The following is a 23,710-nucleotide window of genomic DNA, read 5'->3' on the forward strand; positions in this document are numbered from 1 at the left end:
TTTAACATCAAGAACAACCCAATCCAGGGTCATATTTTCTATTATAATATACAATATCCATATTTTGAATGGATAATATATGTTGGAGTATCATCAGTGGAAGGTAAAGGGAGCTTGCTAGAAGGGTAGATCCCAGCAAAGCACAATAATCTACATCCATGAAAATTTACACACATAAAATGCCATAAGTTAGCTCATTATTTTGTGATCTAACTACAAACATGATTAAAATAAGAGTGTACTTTACAACTACCGAGCTAATGTGAAAGCAAAACATTTATTTTCAAAGGAGTGGAAAGTCTTGGTTTCTGTAATGCTCAACCACAACTTCTCGTCACATTTACCAAACAGGAAATTTAAAAAAAAAAATTTTTTTAAGAAAACAGCATACTTGTTTGAAATGTGCTAACCAGCCCCATAGCTGCCTGAAAACTCACTGATTTCTTTAACTCAGACAGCTCTTGGCTAGCTTGCTATTTTCTTTTGAGAATATGGTGTTTACTATCTCTCCAAATAACATGCTCTTTCTTGCACATCTTTCCTTCCTGCTACTTCTGTTGCTCCTGCTGGATCCATTCATCTTTGTCCTGTCATGGTGTATATTGTCTCCTGTCTTGGCTCCTTGTGCTCCAGTCTGATGAGTACTCAGCATCAACATGGACCAATATCACATCAGTACTCCTTTCTGCAAGGACCAATCTGATTTGAAAGTTACTGTTATTAATTCTCACACTATTTTTTTAAAAATTTTGGGTTTCTGTAACAGATGCCCAGACCTTGGCACAACTGACTCCATGACTGAAGTACCATTCAGGCCATTAAACTCAACACATAGATGGAACCACCTGGCAAATGAATACAAAGACCTAGTCCACCAAAGTTCATAGTTATTGGAAGGTCCCTAAATGTGCTAAGCTTGCTTTTGTTTTGACATCTGTAGTTCTTCTGATGAACCATGCTTATTAACTGAAATATGTCAATCCAGGATATTTTTTTTGTGCATAAATGCTTGGTGGTACACTGGAATCCTGAATACCCAATGTGCTCTCCAGACATCCAACAAAGATTTCTATTGGCTTAAACCCATGTCCAGGCAGTGTTCTCTGGTGGATACCCCACAACAGTTTCCATTAGCCTTTATTTAGAAATCCTACTTCTCTGGTGGACCTCCATTGGAGCTTATTGATGCCAGGAGGAATTTAGGTACTCCTCTGCCCTGCATCCAGGTTCCTCACCCAAGGTTCAGCTCAATGTTTAATGACAACTACATAATGGATCTAATATACAACCAAGACACACAATCTGGTCTACATTGACTGGCAGCTCAGAGTTGTTTACCCTTATGACAAATAATAATAATAATAAAAGCTAAAAATCTCCAAACAGAAAGTCAGTACAATTGCCCACTTACCCTTGAGACCCCTTCTGTTGGGACAACATAAAACTTCAGCTTTCTATTACTCATTCACTGTGCTCCAGTCATAGTACTGATACATTTCAAGAAATGTTCTCATTTAACCAATGAGGCTGAGATTAATAATAGTTTCTTTTTCCAGATGAGCTTTAGTGCAAGAGGTTAATATGTCAAAGTTCCCTGTAAGTGACAGAAAATATAGTAAAATGATCTGCTGGAAACTTTTGTAAAAAAACAAGAAGAAGTAAGAAGCACAAAGGACAAAAATTACCCCAAAGGTCTCTTCTAGTTTAAAATCTTTTGGTTTCTACCTCTACATTACTAATATAGTTCTCATATTAAAGGTTATCTGTAAATAAGTCATGAGATGCAAAGATATAACTAATCACATAACAACCATCTATTCACTAGATAATATGCCAGGAGTGGCTATAGTTGCCTGTATAAGAAACACCTAAAGCTGAAAAGAACACTTTTGTTTGGCTTGTTCTGAGAAGTCAGAAAAGGCAAGAAATTCCTCTGTGAGCACTAATATAAAAAAAAATTAAGGGTCAAGAATTCAGGCTAGAAAATGCTAGCAAAATATATAATTTGTAGGTGTCAGCTAAATAGGAAATTAATTTATAAGGTTGAGAAAAAATATCTTTCAGTTTAAGGAAGTTCCAAAGAGGTAAAAGTGAAGTGAATATGTCTGAGATATTACCCAAGCTCAATCAGGCATACATTATAAAAAAAAGAAAGAATAACAAAGCTCTACTTCTCATGAAGGCCCAACATTGAACTATGTAAGTGTGATGTTTGAGTGAAGATGCCCTGATTAGATCCACATGCATCCCTCGGTCCAATAACTGATTCAGTATAAATGAGGTTTTCAGTTCTTGAGATGAAATTAAGCCTAGTGAGAACCATACTCTGCACCTTACCCAATGCCATCTGAGATGCTATGATCTGTGGTCAGACTGCTCTGCAGGAAGTGGCAGTGTGAAGGAAAGGGGCACACAGCTAGAGCAATGGTAATGCCACCTAAGAGAATTGCTTCTTTCTCCCAACCTTTAAAATTAAGGCTCTGCTCAGAAGACAAAAATTAGTGACTAACTGAATACAAAAGGAAAATAAAAAACCTCTTTGGGTTAGTCATTGCTATCCACAGAGATATGTCCACTGGCTAATAAGACTGTCATAAGAACTTGATATATTGCAATAGTTGAACAAGTAAACCAGAACAAAAAAGCATCCTGAAAACTACTTTCCTCTGCTTTACTGTCCTTAGACCCTCTACCTTTGATAATCTCATGAGTGGGAGAGATGCGAAATGAGGGAAGACCATAAAATACAATAGATAATGAGACAAAATGCCAGACTTTTTGTAGCAAAACAAGCCTGTCTTCAATATGTCCTTCAAGCCATGGTTATTTCAATCCGACACATAAATAAACAACATACTATCTCCAAAGACACACTTGTCCCAATCCCAAATTTCTATACATGTCATCTCACATCACAGAGGGTCCTTCTAGTGTGACTAAATTAAGGATCTTGATATAAAGAGGTTTTTTCTGGGTTAAGCAGATAGTGTCACCTAATCCTGGAGCTTCTCACTAGAGAAGACAAGAACATCATTCACAGTCAGAAAGTTGAAGGTGCTTTGCTATCGACTCTGAAGGTGGAGCAAAAGGCCAGTGCCCTGGTAAACAGACAGTGTTTAGAGACGGTCAAAGTTAGGAAACAGAGTCTACTCTCAACCGTCCAAAAGACAAATGAGTGTAGGATTGATTTGGGCCCAATACAATCCATTCTGAACCTCTGCTCTTCAGAACTGTGAAAAAGCCAATTGCTTTAATACATGTTGTCATAAAATTTGTCATTAGATTCGAAGTTCATACACAACAGAATGTCCAAGATAATTGAGGTGGCAAATATGACATAATTTGTCTTATAGATGATGTATTCTAGTTTTGTTTTCACATGATAGGCTGATAAGTAGTTTGTGTGTGTGTGTGTGTGTGTGTGTGTGTGTGTGTGTGTGTGTGTGTGTGTGTGTGTGTGATTATCTAAGGGCACTAATTCCACTTATAGGGGATCCTCATTATGACCTCCTCATGTCTCAAAGGCTACAAGTCTTGACTCTGGGACTTTTTTTTTTCAACAGAGATCCCGTTTATCTAGATCCTGGGTCAGGTGGACAAAGATGTAAAATCTTTCTGGATTGCAAGTCATTCCAGAGAGTGCGTGCCTATAGCCTTTCCCTTCAAAGTTCAAATCCAGAAGTTTTACATGGGAATAATCACTGGCTAGTGACTGTTCTATGTGGTGAGTACCTACCTGTTTCAACATCCCACATCAATGCATCTTCAGTAATGAGAGAAGAGTGTGCTTCACTCCAGTGCTGGAGCATGAAAAGTATCTGCTGGAAAGATTCAAAGAAAGTCCTTAAGCAGGACTTTATAAACCTTCACACTGATTGTTCCTCCTGCCCACTTCCTGAGTAGTCTCTCTATCCATTCTTCTGAGTTCCTCTTAATCTCTATGTTTTTTTTTAAATCCCCATGTTCACTCACTTGGTTGCTTGTTCCACCTTTTGACCTGTGGTCAACTTTATTTAAGCCTGTTTACAATATTTAAGCAGAAAGCCATTGGATTAAAGGTGTGTGCTAGGGCTGAGCCACACCACAAATAGAAATCATTTTTTCACTAAACAACACGATCTTGGTGCTCACAGTCCTGTTGAGCAACTATCCTGCACAATTTATGTGCACACGTATACTGATTGCCTGCATGCATGTCTGTGTACCACCTGAGTTCCTGATACACACAGGGGTGAAAGAGGGTTTGAGATTTCTTAAAATTTCAGTTAAGATCACTTGTAAATCACCATGTGAATACTGGTAACTGAACCCTCTTCAGAAGCAAAAAGTGCTCTTAACTCCTTAATCTCCAGTGTTGGAGTTTTTAATGGGTAGATATGAATACCTATCTTGCTCCAGGCAGAGCCAACTATTTTTCTGTATGTACAGTTTGCTGCTCACATACTGAAAGTTTTCTGAAGGCTTCACACGCTGCCATCAACGCTTTGAAATTATTAATGCTGAACAAGGCACTCTAGAGATTTATTTTTATGTGATCCTCTAAATTTTATAGCTGGTCCTAACAGTAAGTATGTAAGACAAAAAGATACTTTTACTTTATCTAACATAGTTTTTATCTTGACTAGTTTTAATTCAGATTCTCTAAAGAATTTTTTTTTTCAGTCACAGGAAACATTGCAAAAGTGCTCCACATTCTTCGTTCCATTTCCTATTGGTAGATACTCTTTGATTTTGTTTTTCGTTTTTACATTTTTGGAAACTTTTTCTATAGGTCTGCATTCAAAACAATAGTTTTATTATGGCAGATTAACTCATGTATGCCATTCAACTTCTTTCTTGTTCATTCCTCCTCCACACTGACCTCATTTCAAGAGTAGATACTTCTTATCTCAATGTCTCTGGGTACTTGGGGGAAGTTTCACTGCTAAATTTTGCCCCTGAAAGCAAAAAGCTTTGTTCCTTCTTTGAGATAGGGCCTCTGTGGAGTTCACCTGGAACTCACTATATAGACCAGTCTGGCCTCAACTGACTCTATCTCTAGAATAATGGGAGCAAGAAACTGTAAAGTCTTCTTAGTTAGATTCAGTAACACAAAAGAATAGCACATGGTTTTAAGCAAACTAGCCATAAACTATCAAGAATATATATAGTTTTAAAATTACATATCAAAAAAATATATTCTAATACATTGAGTCATGTATTGACTGTTAACTGACCATCACCCAACCATTTGCTAGGGATAAATCCAAGCACTAAGAACATAAAGAGCTGCAGTTTGAACAGGAAATGAGATAATAAAGTGGAATATAGTCCAACATAAAGTTCATAGACCACACCTGCAGGAACAGAAATGAAAAGTAATACTAAACACAGATTGCAAATGAGCAGGCCAACTTCCTGTCTGTCTACGCTGCTCCTATCACTAAAACTGATCTTCTCACCTGTCTCCATTAGCTATCCTAGAATTTAGCTCTTCAGAACTATAGATGTTGCTGTGGCTTAAATTAGCTCTTGAACATCTCAACCTTGATTACTATTAGAGGAGCTAAAAACATATGTAGAACCTGCTTTTCTGTGCCCCTTTCAGCACTCCCTCTTCAGGTAGAGAAGCCCAACTCTCAATACTAACCTCATCCACCCTAGCTAAGTGCCCTTGAATAGCTGTGCATATCCAGAAAGGGAATAGAACCCCCCTCTAACCCCACCCATCCCAACCAAGCCCATCCACCCATACTGTATAGTACATACTGCATAGAGCTCCTTTTCTAGGCAAATACTAGATTCATGCTGCAACTTTCATCCATTTCCATGACCTGAGGACCACTTTTTATCAGGTAGGGACACTAGACACACATCAACTACTCCGCCTATCCCTGAAACTTGCTTGAGGACCACATGTCCCACAATTTCTTTTGACTTTAGTATACTAACCTTCCTCTTGATTTAGTTACCCCAGACTTTCACCAGTAATTTTGCCTGAGGAAAAGTCTTGAGAATCTCCCTCAGATTCCTGAAGATTGACTGTGAAAATTTTCTCATACTACAGATCAGCTCTTGTGCTGAGAATCCGCAGTTTACTTGAACCAAGCCAGAACTACTTCTAATACCCAGTACAAACATTATCTCTGCTTTTCCTAAGTTCTATGTAGCTGGTCTATCAAATAAAACTGAAATATATAATAGGCAGTTTCAAACACCTGCTCAAAAAAAGACAAGATTTCCATCCCAATGAACTCTAACTAACACCTGCCTGCAGATTCTTAGGTCCCATTCCAAATGCACAAACATAAATTGACCAAAATTCTAAGTCTCCACAAAAAATTAATATCTTTATAGTAATGTCCCCTAAAAAAAGCAAAATAAAAATGCCAACATTGAAAATAACCAAAGAATTCTAAAAGTCTATAAATAGGTGCCAGAATAAACAAAAAAACCACAGTTGAATGAAAATAGGTCAAGAAATAAAAAAGAAACTGATAGAACCTCTGAAGAAAAGAAAAATGAATTAAGATTTAAAATGAAAAATTAGAGAGTTACAGGAAAACACAACCAAACAGGAGAAGGAATTGAACAAAGTCATCCAGGATCTAAAAATGGAAATACAAATAATAAATAAATCACAAAGGGAGACAACCCTGGAGACAGAAAACCTAAAAAAGAGATCAGGAGTCACAGACACAAGCATCACCAACAGAATAAAGGAGATAAAAAAGAACATGGGAGATCTTTCCATCTTCTGAGATCTTCTTCAATGTTCTTCTTTAGAGTCTTGAAGATCTTGTCATCAAGACCCTTCACTTTCTTATTTAGGGTCACACCAAGATATTTCATATTGTTTGTGACTATTGCAAAGGGTACCTTATCAGTAATTTCTTTCTCAGCATGTTTATTCTTTGAGTAGAGGAAGACTACTGATTTGTTTGAGTTAATTTTATAGCCAGCCACATGGCTGAAGTTGTTTATCACCTGTAAAAGTTCTCTGGTGAAATTTTTGGGGTCACTTAAGTATACTATGATTTCTCCAGCTAGGGCTTCCAGTACTATATTGAATAGGTAGGGGGAGAGTGGGTAGCCTTGTCTAGTTCCTGATTTTAGTGGAATTGCTTCAAGTTTCTCTCTATTTAGTTTGATGTTGGCTACTGGTTTGCTGTATATTGATTTTAATATGTTTAGGTATGGGCTATGGATTCCTACTCTTTACAAGACTTTGAACATGAAGGAGTGTTAAATTTTGTCAAATGCTTTCTCAGCATCTCAGCATCATGGTTTTTTTTTTTTTTTTTTTTTTTTTTTTTTGTCGTTTTTTTGTTGGTTGTTGGGTTTTTGTTTTCTTGGGGTTTTTTTGTTTTTTGTTTTTTTTTCTTTTGCTTTGAATTTGTTTATATGGTGGATAACATTGATGAATTTTCGTATATTGAACTATTTACTACATCCCAGGGATAACGCCTACTTGATCATGGTGAATGATAGTTTTGATATGTCCTTGGATTTAGTTTGCAAGAATTTTATTAAGTACTTGCTGTGGTGGGAGAACTGGATTCTGATGTTGTCAGGTTGTCTTGGTTTTCATTGCTTGGGTTCTTGTGCTTTCCTCTTGCCATCTTGTTTTCGGTGATTGTAGGTGATCTTTGTTTCTATCTGGTTCTAGTCTCTCCTGTGGATCTAGAGGTCCTTGGGCTCAGGAGAGTGCTTTGCTCTTCGTGGTCAGGCAGTGAGTTCTGATGGCAGAGACCCAGTTCCATCTTTGTGGGCTCCAGTGTGAGAGATCTTGTGTGTCTGTTCTGGGAGCTCATAGGTCCTAATGGCAGAAACCTAGCATTCTCTCTCCTCTCTCTCTCTCTCTCTCTCTCTCTCTCTCTCTCTCTCTCTCTCTCTCTCTCTCTCTCTCTCTCATCCAGAAAGGACCCTTTTCCAGAGAGCACCATGTCCCCTGTATTCTGAGAACTCCCAGTGTTCCCTCCCCAGGCCTGTGAATTAAGTTCACCTTTTGTCCATGTGAAAAAGTACCTGTGCAGCTGATCTGGGAGCTCAGCCTCCTGTGAGCAGATCCTGAGTCTCAGTGGCCTCAATGTGGGCCAGAGAGGACCCTTTTCCAGAGAGCATCACGTTCCCTGGGCTCCGAGAACTCCTAATGTTCCCTCCCTGGGCCTGTGGGAAAGGCTCACCCAGGTGGAAGAGCGCCTGTGCAACTGTCGGGAATATATATTTTTTAAATGTTCACCATTAATACTATTTTATCTCACCCCAGTTAAGATGACTAATGGAAAAAAGAAGACAACGAATCATACCAGAATTTAGGAAAGGAAAATACTTAGTCACTAATGGAGCAAAATCTGATGTGATTACAATGAAAATTCACTTGAGGCTCATCAAAAATCTAAAAGTAGATCTACTACAAGGTCCAGAAGTATCACTCTTGGACATTTATCAAAGGACTCCCTATATTACTTTAGAGATACCTGATCACTCATGTTTAGTGTTCTATTCAAAATAGCCAACAATTGAAAAGAGACAAGATGGTCACCACATGATGGATAATGAAAATGTGGTATATTTATACAATGGGGTACTATTTTGCTAATAAAAGAATTGAACAACAAAGTCCTATATACCCCAATCATTCCTGGCTATTGCCATCACTCATGATTGCCTTCCAGAGATTGAAATAAGACCCTGCTGACGAAGACAATATATTTTTTAGTTATAGGACATGAGAAACATAACTGGTAGTAACTTAAACACTCCACTTCTACTAGAAAGCCTTTATAGTTCTGAAAAAGACTATGCATGCAGTCAGCGGAGGAAAATAATCATCAATTATATGTGTCTTTGAACCGTGCAAACTGCAATAATGATTGTGCCCACTGGTGCAATAGTGTCAGGAACATCACAGGAATAACCAACACTCTCTGATTGAATTTAAGTCCTCTTCTACAAGATGAAGACCGTATCGGGTACCATTGTTCAGGTGTGTGTGTGTGTGTGTGTGTGTGTGTGTGTGTGTGTGTGTGTGTGTGTCTGTGTGTGTCTGTGTGTGTCTGTGTATGCATATTATATATACCCCAACTACCATTGCTCAGGGTTCATTGCAGTAATAGGGGTGGAAAGAGTGTAAGAGCCAAGGTAGTAGATGACTACAAGGAATCAGTGTTTTCTGGACATGGCAGAGGAGCCACATCATGAATTCACAGCATTGTAACAACATGCACCAGACTTGTACAAACCCATACCTGATTAAATTTCAGCAGCAGGATGGGAATTGGATATGAAATCTTACCCGTAGTCATGGAACTATTGGTCAGGTGGATCTGAGGGTTTGAGAAGAGTGTATAGAAAAACATTGAATAAAATTCCCAAAGAATAAAAAAATTAATAATAAATTTAATGTATTTGAATTAGGAAAAGGTATAAATCCCAAATGCTTAGATGATTCCTGCAATATGTGTGAACCATTTGGTTTTATAAACATCATCTTGTTTTCTCATTGTTTGTTATGTGAGAAAGTCTCTCTCTCTGAACCGAATAGTGACCAACAAGCCTTAGGAAGCCTCTTGTCTGTGTCCAATGTGGACCTGAAATAAAGCATGTAAGAAGAGCCAATCTTGGCCTTATCTGTGGGTGGTGAAGTCTTGACTTCAGACCTTGTGTTTGTACAATGGACTAAGGGACACACTACTTTGGGAGAAAGGTTTTTGTCTTTGTGTTTTTAAATAGTATGATTTGGCTCTGTGTACCTTCCACAGTTATATGGATTAGATTTGATAGAGGGAGACTACATTAAAAACTAAATTCAAGAGGATCAAACAAAAATATATTTCCATACTAAAATGTTTTCTTTTGAGAATGTGCAGCTATTGTGAAGCTTGTCATCAGTGTGGCTTTTCTTCTTGAAGCCTGTCTGGCTTCCTCATCTCCCCCCCTTCTCAATTCTCAATGCCCATATATTCACCTTGAAGAAGCTATGAAGAGTTATTGTCCCAATTCACTGGACTTTGGGGATCATTCTAAGGTTGTTTTATAGAGAATTTAGAAATGGTCATAATTTAACAGGGAGAAATTAGCCACATTGATTGGTATAGTCATAATCCTCATTTGGCAACTAAGCTAAAGTAATATCTTACATTGGTAAAAAATCATTCTAATTGATACAAAGTTGAAGTTATAATCTTTACAGTAGTATAGAATTTGATACAGATTTAAGGTTTTCATTGGTATAATTTCTTATTGATTTAAAATTGCGATTGGTATTATTGATTTAATATAGGTATTGTACCTATGCAATGAATTTGGAAAATCAAGGCTTAGACCCAGTCCTATAACTGCTATTACAAACTGTTTTTAGTTGATTAAACAATACTAGTTAATGACTGGATAGCAAACTCATCATTCTGAGTCAATTAAAAGGGTGTTCAAAAAATCTTCAAGAGATGTCACTTCTGAATTACTAATGTGGAAGATGTGTAAAAAGCAGTTATATTTCCCATTATCATTAAAATAATTGTATTTTGAAATAAAAAAGGGTGTTTTGAGGTGTTTAAATTAAAAATGGTCAAGAGTAGTCAAGGCTTAACAGTTCAGAAATGTTCCTCATAGACAGTTTTCAGAAACTTTAGAATCCATAAATTATGACATGTAATGCTATTTATCTTTTGTTGAGACATATTTATTCCTTCCAGTTCCCCTTTGGTGGATATAATGAAGAATTGAGCATCTTTACCTCCAGGTGAGGTACACTTTATGTCTAGGCAGCCACTGGGCAGCCACTAACTATTTCTTCTACAGGTTAATACTTTCCAAAAAGGAAAACATGCAGAGTAGTTTTTTGCCAAGACAAAATTGTCAGCTCTTCAAGATTTTTGCATTTCAAAGATCTGTTAGTTGATCCTGGGCCAGAAGACTGAAGACTTACTCTCACATGTTGCTAACAGGGGACTAATAATGGAGATTTGCCTCTACAACCTACCTGAGCCCTGAAAACCATTTTAGGCTTCCAGTGTTTTTAGACATTTGGCCACTTTCAGATTTCTGAAGGAGGTGATGACTAATTTTGTTTTGTAACCTACTTGAGTAGGTTTTTTGAGTAAACATAGTCGTCGTTTAGAATATTTTGAAGTGGTAATAGTTACATAAGCTTACATTTGAGGGTAAAGATTTTTTTCTTAAAGTGAACTGAAAGGGTGATGTGTAGGTTTATGTTAAAGCAATACATGATTGCACAGTGAAGAGGTAGGCAGGGGAAGAGGCTGGAAAAGCAGAAGAGGAGGAAGGAGGCAGAGACTGAGAAAGAGATGGAGGCAGATTTTTCCGTTTGTCTCGGTGCATCTCTAGCTTGATGATGTTGTCATGATTATTTCTAAGGATTTCTATGGGTCTAATTTATTTTTTTCTGGATTAGCGGTTTGTATCTTTGTCCACTGGTTGTAAGCTTATTGTGTAGAGGGTTTGTGGATGGAGAATTTAACATATAAACCTGTTAGATAAGTTAATGGTTGTAGAGTCATGTTTTAATCAGCCTGTGGAACATGATGTGTATACCAGGCTTGGGAACTAACTTCTTAGGGGATTGTGTTCTAGCTCCACATTGAAGAGGCTACTGGCATATCTTTAGCAGCTCCTGGTGCTTGGTTTGGCTTCTGCAGAGTGAGACTTTGGAGGCTGGTACCAATTGAACCATTTTAATATTTACCACAACACTTACCCACTGTCTTAGTTAGGGGGTTACTACTGTGAACAGACACCATAACAAAGGCAACTCTTACAAAGGAAAAGATTTAATTGTATTGGCTTACAGGTCAGTGGTTCAGTCCATCATCATCATCATCATCATCATCATCATCATCATCATCATCATCATCATCATCATCATCATCATCATTATCATCATCATCAAGGTGGGAGCAGGGCATCATGTAGGCAGGAATGGCTCTAGAGAAGCTGAGAGTTCTTTATCTCCATCTGAAGGCTGCTAGTAGAAGACTCACTTCCAGGTAGCTAGAGTGAGGATCTTAAGTCCATGCCCACAGTTATACTCTTACTCCCCCAAGTCTGAATCTGCTAACATTACCACTACCTGGGCTAAACATATACAAATTATCACACATAATGACCAATTTCCTTAGCCAATAAAACCTAATCCAGGTGTGAAGACACACTCTGTAAACCCAGCACTCAGGAGCAGGGAAATCTCTGAGTTTGAGCCCAGTCTACTCCAAATAGCAAGACTCTGTCTCAAAATAAAAAGTAGAAAGAAATAGTTTGATTTTCTATATACTGTTATAATTCATTTAACTAGTGGTAAATACAAAGGAAGAAAGAAAGAAAGAAAGAAAGAAAGAAAGAAAGAAAGAAAGAAAGAAAGAAAGAAAGAAAGAGAAAGAGAAAATGAGGGAGGGAAGGAGAGAGGGAGGGAGGGAGAGAAGGAGGGAGGGTATATAGTCTTTAAAAAGTCAAGTTGGTATATAGCCTTTAAACAGAACAAGATAGAGAAGGGATAAAGAAGTCAAGAGATGATTTTTAGCCTGTTATTTCGTCCTTTTTGGGACTCATCAGTATGGGGTAGCTAACTCTGTAAGATATTAAATACTAATTTTTTTAAAGACCCAATGATATACATGCTAGTGTAAAATTAAGTTTTATAGGCTTGAGGAGTTTAACTCACATTTGATGTGAAAATAAAGTGGCATTGTTTATAAAATGTATGATACTTAGAACAGGTTAATTATGTAAGTATATTATACTTAGAACAGTATAATGGAAGTAGAAATATTGAAAACTAAAGTAGAAAAACATTTGGCCAATGTCCCTCATGTTTTAAATTGAAGAGCATAAAGTCAATCTTAATTTTACACGTTTTAAAACTTCTGTGTATTGGTTTAAATTGTGGAAAGCATGTGTAACATTTCTCCAGTGAGGGGAGGCTACAGACAGGGTCTCATCTTCCCTGCCCTGATTTCAGCCCTCACTTGTGACCTGTGACCCTCCTGTTTTAACCATTGAGTAGCTGGGGTCACAGATGCGTATCCCAGCCATTCTGCTTCCATTATTAAAGGCTCCGTGCACATTGGGGAGACTCATTTTTGTGGTCACATAAATTTAAATGAAGCTCTCGTTGGCACAAAAACTTCATACCATAAAAATGGGGTTCACTAACGTTAGTTGTACTTTAGAATAAGGTATGAGATCCAACATCTGTTTTAGACTCATCTGTGTTCTCAAAGTCCTTGTATATGCAGCTTTCCAAGGTCGTTTTCATTTGTGATGTTGAGGAATATTATTAATCCGTTTTTATAACAATGTGAGATTTATGAGAAAGAGTAACACCCATAGATAACAGGCTAAAAACCATCTCCTGGTCAAGTCTACACAGGAGAAAAAGGAGTTTTGCAATGGAGGGTATAGCTGTTGAGCTTGCTACAGCTCCATCTCCTGTCTACATAGACCCTGGCACTGCTGAGCCCATTGTTGTTCAGGTAGGCGTGTCCTTCCACTCCCCTGATGGGAACCCTGAAAAGAAACCAAAATACTAATAAGTCCTCAGAGCCCAGAACTGCATTCCCTCCTACAATGAAATCTCACTGGTCTCCACTGCATTCTAGTCATATGAATCAAAGAGTCCCTGAGGAAACCCTGAACTAGTTTTACACCTACTGTCTACATTCTCAGGATCTAAACACCACTTCTTTGTCATTTGTCATGGTGAATCCTGTAATGTCTACATAAGGCATTCGACTGGTTCTTGCTGCCACTTTCAGATGAACTGCAGCCATGAGTGACCTCACTGGGGTGATTGTCAATTCTGTTTTGAGGCACTTTACATATGGGAACACTCACTTCTTAGTAAGTGCTCAAAGGGTTTTAATGGTGTGTATGACTGAGTCTGTGATTCAGGAACCATTTTGGGTGGTCTGTGGTGACAAGACTTTAGAGGAGGTTTCAAATGTCTGCTTTCCTGAATAGGTACAGCCGTGCAAGCAGTAAACAGCTGAATCTCAGGCTTGAAGTTCTGGAATTTTCTGGGGTTTCAATGTTCACTGCCCATCTGAGGGTCTGTCTACATCCCACACTGAACATTTATCCACAACGAAAAGATTAAAGTTGGAGCCAGAATAAGGAATGGCTACCCATAGACACCATCACTATGGTAAAACCACCCCAAGTAAAGGTGTTGAAAATGATGGCTATAGACAGAAAAACCCCAAAGATTTCAGTCTGTGGGGTGTGGAGTTTCCCGGGGATTGGGTGTTGCATGTTAACACACTTCCTACCTCTTTTCTTCTTCTTTTTCAGTACAGTCAGCATCATATGACACTGAATTTCATTTCTCATAGCTACAAAACACACACACATCACAACACATAAACACAGTAGTAGAAAAAACATTGTGGAAACCTACATGTTGTTATACTCAGTGTTGTCTGTCCACCTCCAAGACTGATCTGACGACTCTCTGTACAGGCCAATCCAGTAATCAAAAGTCCCCTTGTATCTCATCAGAAATTCCTGTCATAAAACACAAAAGGCCAAGAACTCATGTGTCTCTGTTTCAAATGATCCTGGAATCTCTCCACTCCACAGCTTCCTCTAAAGATGGAACTGAGGGTCACAGAATTTGGAGCTGTATGAGTCCCCTCTTCTCAGTGGATCAACTTGACATTTGTAATTCTAAAGTACCTCATTTGAATTAAAGTAAAAATACAATAACACATTGCTCAGTGGCCAGGAGAGTTCTGGGTTAACATCCCATTGCAGTAATTAACAGTCTGCAACATGGGCCATCTTACAGGACAATGCTCATGACCACCAGATGTCCCAGTAAAATGGAATATGTGACCTTCCAGCTGACTATGAACATTGTACTGTGTGGGGAAATGTTTCTTGAGTGTCTCAGGGCTCTAGCCAGATGTCAAACTTCAGCAAGTAGCACTGACTCCCATGTCCCCCATGTCTCATGCCTCATCTGTCACTGTTTATCTCAAGGCAGGACAATGTTCAACAGAACAAACAGACAAACCAATATCTGCCCATTTCTTACCAGCTCCTCCTGGTTGTCAAATCGAGCTAGTTGGGCCCCTTGTTCCATGCAGAAGATCTGACCAGATGTCCAGTTACTTGTATATTCAGAAAAATAAAAACATTTATTTCCAAATCCAATCCAGTTGCTTGGGCAAGCATCATATGTATTTTTGATTGAGATCTGTTCTGTCTTTTTTACTAAAATTTAGACAATACAATGAATTATAACACACATGCTTTGTCTCTTTTTGACATACCCTCCTGAGGTCAGCTCTGAGGTGTGAATTTACTGGAGCTTTCCTAAGTGACTGTAGGACCCTCTCCTGAGCATGATGGGCCCTTACCTAAAGGCCTCCCACCTTGGGCCTGTGTCCCATTCTCTCTCAGGTGCTCACTGACAGTAGTGCTCCCAGGAAGGGCACTTCTATAACAGCTCCACTTTCTGTGTTTGGATGACTGTGTCCTACAGTAGGGATTGCAACAGCAGCAAGCACTCTGTATGGATGCCTCACAGTCAGCCTGACAATGGAGATAGCAGTGAGAACTTCTGGGTGGGTAGTGTACACGGTGTGGACACGTTGTACTAAAGGACGATTCACATACTTAGGAGAGTGCAAGATTTTATTTCACTATTCTGAACAGTGTGGTACTAAAATTTTATAAATGTATTACTTCAGAAACTTTCCATTTAATTCTTTCAAAATGCAGTTGAGGCTGGCAACTAAACCCATCGGTCATGGTAGGAGGCATTGTACCTTCCTGGCCAAATAGCTCTTCTTTGTCCTTACTCTTCCTTGAGGTTCCTTCTTGGAGTTTTTCTCTCCTTGCTCTCTGCCTTGATCAGTTCTTCCAAGTGGACCTATGTCCCCAGCATCTCTGTCTAGAACCTGCTATATGTCATCTTTCCAGAAATGCTGAGCCTGTCCTCTCTACACACCATAGCCATGTGTTCTTTCTCTTTTTTATTGGACCAAAGTTCCAAGAGAACAGAAACTTTCAGTGTTTTTTCTCTACAGTCCTTTCTACAATGTCAGGCTCACAGTGGTCAGTAAGTATAACTGACAATGGGAATGTGGACAGAGTGCTGCAGGATTTGGAGAGTAAGTCACTTACCTGACAAAGCAACAGAAAGAGCAACTACAGCTACAGTGAGGACCGTGATCACTACATAGCAGCAGTGAAGCTTTGCAGAAGACTCGGAGGAGGTGGTTCTGAGATATTTTCCTCGGAGCATTTTACCTAAAAAATATACATTTGAGAACATCCATTTCAAGAAACATTTGAGGAAAAAGGATTATCTGTAGATTTGGTTTGTATGCACCCACTGAAAAACCCCTCACGGAAGGTGATGGTCTTTAAATGATGTCCATGACTCATAGAAGACTATAGGAAAGGCAAACATGTAGTCTTCCAGTCATTGAACTAAGGACCAATGAAGAAGCAAGAAACAGAAAGAGCAAAGATCAGGTTGAAGACAAAGAACAACCAAAGCTCTTCATAGACTTTGTTCCTAAGAAAAGACTCCTTAGGACTGAGGGCAACACTGAGCTCAAAGAATGGGGCAGACAGGGATCAGCAGGAGGCTGCAGAGTTGGCTGAGGGATGGAGTTGCCATTTCACAGTCAAAAATTCTGACCCAGACTTATTCCTGTCTAAAAGAACTGCAGGGATAAAAATGGAGAAGTGACTGAGGGAAAGGAGGTTCAGTGACAGGCCCAAATTGGGATCCAGCTAAAGGGGACGTTCCTTTGACACTATTACTGATGCTATGTTGTACTTACAGACAGGAGCCTAGCATGGCTGCCCTCTGAAATGAACAACAAACAGCAGAAAGAGTCAGATGAAGATATTTACACCCAAGCATTAGAGAGAAGCTGGTCACCACTGTGGCTGAATTAGTGAAAGGCTGGAAGAAGCTGAGGAGGAGGGAAACCTTATATAAAGACCAGAAGTATCAAGTAACCTGTACTCCAAGATCTCTCAGACACTGGGTCACCAACCAGGCACCACACACCAGCTGATATGAGGTCCCTGACACATGTACATCAGAGGATTGCCTGGTCTCGCCTCAGTAAAAGAAGATGCACCTAACCCTTGTGAGAAACTTGAGGCCCCAGTGGAGGGGTAAGAGACAGCCTCTTGAAGATGAGGAGATTGGGGTGTAGGTGAGGGGTGAAGAAATGGGATGAGGACCAGTCAGAGGGCAGACAAGAATGGGAATAACTACTGGACTATAAAAATGAAAGATTAAAGAATAACAGTAATATTTATTGAAAATTCTCTGCACTTATATTTCAGATGTTATCCTTTCTCACAATTCCTTCTCCCCTCCCCTTCCCATTGCCTCCATGAAGGTGCTCCTTCTCCCACCTCAGCACCTTGGCATTCCCCTAAACTGGGAAAATGAGCTTTGGCTGGACCAGAGGCCTTTCCTCCCATTGATGTCAAAAATTGCTATCCTCTGCTGCATATGCACTTGGGGACATGGGTCTTTTTTTTTTTGGTTGGTGTTTTAGTCCCTGGGAGCTGTGGTGGGTTTGCATAGTTGATAATTTTGTTCTTCCCATGGACTTGCAGTCCCTTTCAGCTCTTTAAGTCCTTTCTCTTGCTCCTTCATTAGGGTCCTCCTGTTCATTCTGATTGTTAGCTGCAAACATCCTCCTGTGTATTAGTACGGCAGAGCCTCTAAAGAGGCATCCATATCAGGTTCTTGCCAGTAAGCACTAGATTTTTTAAAATTCACATCTTACCACAACCTAAATGTCTGCCAGTGTTGAAAAGCCAATCAATATGACTGAGCACTGAGGCATGGGCATTAAGAAGAAAAAAATAGACCATATACTTGCCCCTAATCATCTCACACTCTGTCCAAATGTTCCTCAGCCTTGTCTGATCAGCAGCCTAGAGAGTTAACCATAAAATCTATCTGTCCTCCAGTGCATGTTAAGAGCTTAAGAGTCTGATCACATAGTTGTAGATTTTGTTTTGTTTTTAATCTGATAGCCCCAACTGTCACCAACTTATTTCTGCTTGAGCTAATCTAACCCACAAGTTTTCATTTGTATCTTTTAAAACCTTCTGCAAAATAAAAGCAGATGTTGAATTTTGAGCTGCTTTCAAGTTTCTGAACACATAACTATTCTTAGATCAGTGGTGCTCAGAACATGATCTCTTTCGAACAGAGGACAACTGTTTGTATTTGACACACCACTGTCATTTGTGTGACTAACAGACTGCAGGATCCATGGGAACAGCTTCTGGAAAAGCAAAGTTCAGGTCAGAGGTGGCCATGCTTTGGGGACAGAGGAAGGAAGCACCTGGGGAAAGTCTTCGGAGAGTCTCAGAGAGATTATAGGTCTATATTCCATTGTGATGGAGACATCATTATATGTTTTTAAAACCCAGATAACCTGAATATAAACTATACTTTTGAAAAAGCTCTAACTGCCTTTAACCACTCTATTTGCTCATTTCATATCTCACTAAGACAAAATACTTAAGATTAGAGGACTTTAAGTATCATGTGATGTCCTTTGGATTTTGGCTCCATATACAATTCTCAACATTTTTTAATTGTTTGTTGCTGTGATTTTCTCCACATTGTATTACAGTGTCTCCACAGTTTCAGTTGTTAACTCTGTCCCAGCAGAATGCTACGTGCTCACAGGATTTTGGTGTCGTCATCCTTATGGCCCACACCTGCTTTTCTATTTGTAGTGCTGTACTTCTTCCACACAACAGAGAGGTCAGGACTGTGTTAACGAGCTGCTCACACAGCTGCACTTTGGACAAGAGCGCCACATTTACAGCAGGAAATGCTTCCTTTGGCTAAATATTTGAGTATTTGATTTCAAAAAGTCAACCCTGCTGAGGCAGAGGGAACAGGTGTTCCAGGCCAGCTGAGGGTAAAGTATGAGACTTGGCCAAAGAATCAATCGATTATCATCATCATCATCATCATCATCATCATCATCATCATCATCATCATCATTACCATCATCATCAGTAATAATAACAATAATAACAACAATAATTATGATTTCAGCTAGAATAGTTGGTTTAATAATAATAAATAAGTTTATTATTATTTATAAACATTAACATTTGTTGTAAATGTTGTATTTTGATAAATATCAATCTTGTTTTCTCTAAATCCAGTATTCTTTCCCTAAATGGAAAAAAAATTCAGCTGAGGGAACAGAAGTCAGAAAAAAAAAAAAGGAAGATAAAGGAAAGCAATATAATAAAACATAGTTTGAAACACAAGAAACACAGTTTTGCTCCCTTTCTTTAGACTGAAGTAGAAAACCTCATTACATTCTTTATCTGTAACTCAGCAATAGCTCAAAATGAAAAGGAATTGGTCCTGGGTGGGTTTAGCCCATTCCCACCCCCACCCTCAGCCCATGCCACCTCCTTTCAAGTCCTCTTTATTACAAAGGATCAGCAAGACACAAACCCTAAGCTTCCCAGACAGCTCCTGTCCCTATGCCCATTGCAATGCTGTTTGAATTTCCTTCACTCAGGGACATGCAGAGCTAGCATTTTCTACAGAAGTTTGCTGTAATCCACCAGAGTGTAACTTACCAGATCCCTGGAAAGAGTGGACAAGCAAGCTAAGCACAAAGCAAGCGAGCTGCAGCTCTGGCTCTCATAAGGTTCATTTCTCTTGCCCTGGAACTATCTGAACAGTGAGTTCCCATAGCTAATTCTGTCTGCTTCCTGCTCTGCAGACCCGCAGTGACAGGCTCACAGTTGATCCTCTCTTCTTATTCTTTTGTTCCAGGTTCAGCTCTTTTGCCTTCCTGTCCCTGTTGAAGCTCCTTTCTGCTCTTATAGTTTCGTTCAGATACTACTATGTACATACCGGTTTCTTCCTCCTGCAGGCTTCTTGTGGTACTGACCAAGGGTATGGGAGTCTTTGTGGCATTCATCTCAGAGCTGAGAAAGGAGCTCACTCTACTGTTGAACTGAACCTGAAAGCTGAGAGGCTGAAAAACAGACTTCGGTTTGCTCCTCCCCTTTTCACAAGGAACTGATTCAAATCTAAACACAGTTGATTTGTAGGGAAGCGATTGGCCTGTAAAGAAATGACACTTATGCCATACACAAAAGCTTTGTCTACAAAAAAGAGCAACTGCAGGGGCTGGACGGGTTGAGACCAGTTTTATTGTCCAGCAGGAATCAACTTGGAAATAAAAGACGACAACAAAAAGAAAATATTATTCCCAACTCGTTCCAGCCCTAAATACCACACATCAGACAGTGATCTTCAGTGTAAGTCAGTCCCATGTTATTTCAGCTCTGAGTTATACTTAGGGGGTCTTTCAGGGCAAGCTCAGAGGAGTCTGTGCCCTGAGAAGCCCAGACACAGAATCTATAGGAGACAGAGTCCGAAAGCAGCGAGCTGGGTACACATCTGGGCTAAACACAGGAAGAAGAGATCCTTTGATCTCCAGCCAGACTGTGACTCAGAACTGTACATTCAGGCTGTCTCAGATTACATGTGTATATATGGGAACATTTTGCTAGTGGTGTGTAGACAGAACGATGATGCTCACTGCTGCCTTTATCAGTGCGAGAAACACCTCTAGACCAGTGTTTCTCAACCCTGCTGAGTATATGACATGCAGGATATCTCAGATGACACCCTGGGAAAGGGTCATTCGACCTCACCCCGAAAGGGTTTGCAACTCAGAGATACAGACACAGAAACGCTGCTGCTGTAGGTTCTTGACTGTGTATGTGGCTCTGACTCTGTGGACCTACGCAGGTGCCTAAAGAGGCCAGAAGAGGGTGTCAGATTGCTCAGAACTGAATTCATAGGCTTGAAGAATTAGGATTTAGAGTGTAGGTAACCCAAAAATGTAGCAAGAGAACATTGTCATCCCAATCAAAGTAAGTTTAGCATTATTTTTATCATTTAGGAACATATACCATATATCTGAACGTATCTCAGATAATTTAAAAAGTGTTTATGATAAAATATTAGGTTACAGTATGGTAGCACATGGTTCTGATCCCAGCACTGGGGAGGCCGTGGCAGGTTGAGCTCTGTGAGTTGGAGGCTAGCCTGGTCTACATGGGGAACTCCTGGACAGCAAAGGAGAGATTTAAAAAATAAATATTTATTATATTAATTACATAAAAATAATAATCTATAATTAACATAGTAATATATTAAATATGTATAGTATTTTTTTTTCTACTGCATAATTTTTTTTGTTTTACATATACTTTTTTTTCTTTTTATTTTATCTTTGTTTTTTTTTGTCTTCAAAACAAGATTTATTTTTTTTAACATGAAAATACATGGAAAATACATTGGTCTATTATCTGTTACAAATAAGACTCAAATTATTAATCATAACAAGAAGTGTTTCTTGAGATATTTCCATCTACACAAAAGACTAATAGCTTATTATTTTTTTTAAAGATTTTAAACATTTTTTGCTTAAAATTATACATTTTTGTCAGTACTGTTTTTTCAGACATTAAAATAAATTTTACATAACCATGTGAATATGTTTTTTAGTCAGTACTTGATTTTTTTCAAGGGCTTGACAGTATGCATTGAAAACATACTAGTTGCAATAAGCGTAAAGTACATGCAAAACAAAACGCAACATGGAAATAGTCAAAGTCTTCTTGTTTTGTGAATATATGTATAGTTTTTGTTTTCTTTATTTCTTAGACTTCATACAGTCTGTGAGTTGTTTCTGAGGGAGTGCAAGCCTCTGGGGTTAGCATCCCACTATCAGTGACTGCATATTATGTCTGTTCTTTTGTGACTGGGTTATCTCACTCAGGATGATCTTCTCTAGATGCAGCCATTTTCTTAAGAATTTGGTTAAGTCATTGTTTCTGGTGGCTGAGTAGTATTCCATTGTGTATATGTACCACAATTTTTGTATCCATTCGTCTTCTGAAGGACATCTGGGTTCCTTCCAGCTTCTGGCTATTATAAATAGAGCATATATCTTTGTTATGTATTAAAATGGTGCATATATCTTTGTTATGTATTAAAGTGTCTCTGGGGTATATGCCCAGAAGTGGAATAGCTGGGTCTTCAGGTAGTACTATATCCAATTTTCTGAGGTATCGCCAGACAGATTTCCAGAGTGGTTGTATTAGCTTGCAACCCCACCAACAGTGAAGAAGTGTTCCTATTTCTCCACAGCCTCGCCAGCATCTGCTGTCATCTGAGTTTTGGATCTTGGCCAATCTGACTGGTGTGAGGTGGAATCTTAGGGTTGTTTTGATTTGCATTTCCCTGATGGCTAAGGATGTCGAGCACTTCCTCAGATGTTTCTTGGCCATTCGGTGTTCCTCAACTGAAAATGATTTGTTTAGCTCTGTACCCCATTTTTTAATAGGGTTATTTGATTCTCTGGTGTCTAGCTTTTTGAGTTCCTTGTACACCTTGGATATTAGGCCTCTATCTGATGTGGTGTTGGTAAAGATCTTTTCCCATTCTGTTGGTTGCCGTTTTGTTTTCTTGACGATGTCTTTAGCCTTACAGAAACTTTTGCAATCTCATTAAGTCCCATTTGTTAATCTTTGACCTTAGAGCTTGAGCCATTGGTGTTTTGTTCAGGAAATTTTCTCCTGTGCCTATGTGTTCTAAGGTTTTCCCTACTTTCTCATCTAATAGTTCCAGTGTATCTGGTTTAATGTGGAGATCTTTAATCCACTTACACTTGAGCTTTGTACAAGGAGATAAGAACGGGTCTATTTTCATTCTTTTGCATGTTGAGTGCCAGTTGGACCAGCACCATTTGTTGAATAGGCTGTCCTTTTTCCATTGAATGTTTACTGCTCCTTTGTCAAAAATCAGGTGACCATATACATGAGGGCTCATTTCTGGATCTTCTATTCTATTCCATTGATCCACTTGCCTATTTCTGTACCAGTACCATGCAGTTTGCAGCACAATTGCCTTGTAATATAGCTTGAGGTCAGGGATAGTGATTCCCGCAGATGTTTTTTTGTTGTTGAGGATGGATTTCGCTATTCTAGGTCTTTTGTTATTCCATATGAAATTGCACATTGATCTTTCCAATTCCATGAAGAACTGGGTTGGAATTTTGATGGGGATTGCATTGAATCTGTAGATTGCTTTTGGTAGGATGGCTATTTTTAAGATGTTGATCTTTCCAATCCATGAGCATGGGAGATCTTTCCATTTTCTGAGATCCTCCTCAATTTCTTTCTTTAGAGGTTTGAAGTTCTTGTCATACATTTCCTTTACTTCCTTAGTTAGAGTCACACCAAGGTATTTCATAGTTTTTGTAACTATTGTGAAGGGTACCTTTTCCCTAATTTCTTTCTCCACATGTTTGTCCTTTGAGTATAGGAAGGCTACTGATTTGTTTGAGTTAATTTTGTATCCGGCCACTTTGCTGAACTTGTTTATCAGCTGTAGAAGTTCTCTGGTGGAATTTTTTAGGTCACTCAAGTACACTATCATGTCATCGGCAAAGAGTGATGTTTTTATCTCTTCCTTTCCGATTTGTATCCCCTTGATCTCCTTTTGCTGTCTAATTGCTCCAGCCAGGACTTCCAGTACTATGTTGAATAGGTAGGGAGAGAGTGGGCAGCCTTGTCGAGTCCCTGATTTTAGTGGAATTGCTTCAAGTTTCTCGCCATTAAGTTTGATGTTGGCTGTTGGTTTGCTGTATATTGCTTTTATTATGTT

At 38.9% G+C, this 23,710-nt stretch overlaps 1 protein-coding gene across 2 annotated transcripts; it reads right to left on the bottom strand.

Annotated features, from left to right (window-relative positions):
* Positions 1-3,742: 3,742 nt before the first annotated feature.
* LOC308418587 (C-type lectin domain family 2 member D11-like) lies at positions 3,743-19,947 on the bottom strand. 2 transcript variants are annotated; one of them, XM_080913964.1, is made up of 5 exons: positions 19,880-19,947; positions 16,126-16,251; positions 15,032-15,210; positions 14,393-14,499; positions 3,743-3,821 (listed from the first exon to the last, which is right to left on the bottom strand). In XM_080913964.1, the coding sequence occupies exons 1-5, from the start codon at positions 19,944-19,946 to the stop codon at positions 3,755-3,757; spliced, it is 546 nt and encodes a 181-aa protein (XP_080770090.1). In that variant the 5' UTR covers position 19,947; the 3' UTR covers positions 3,743-3,754. The 2 variants fall into 2 exon arrangements, with proteins under 2 accessions (XP_080770090.1, XP_080770089.1); XM_080913963.1 differs by lacking the exon at positions 3,743-3,821 and adding an exon at positions 13,308-13,503.
* Between the last annotated feature and the right edge of the window lie 3,763 nt (positions 19,948-23,710).

The sequence above is a fragment of the Micromys minutus genome, assembly GCF_963924665.1.
Source record: "Micromys minutus genome assembly, chromosome: 3".
NCBI classification, from domain to species: domain Eukaryota; kingdom Metazoa; phylum Chordata; class Mammalia; order Rodentia; family Muridae; genus Micromys; species Micromys minutus.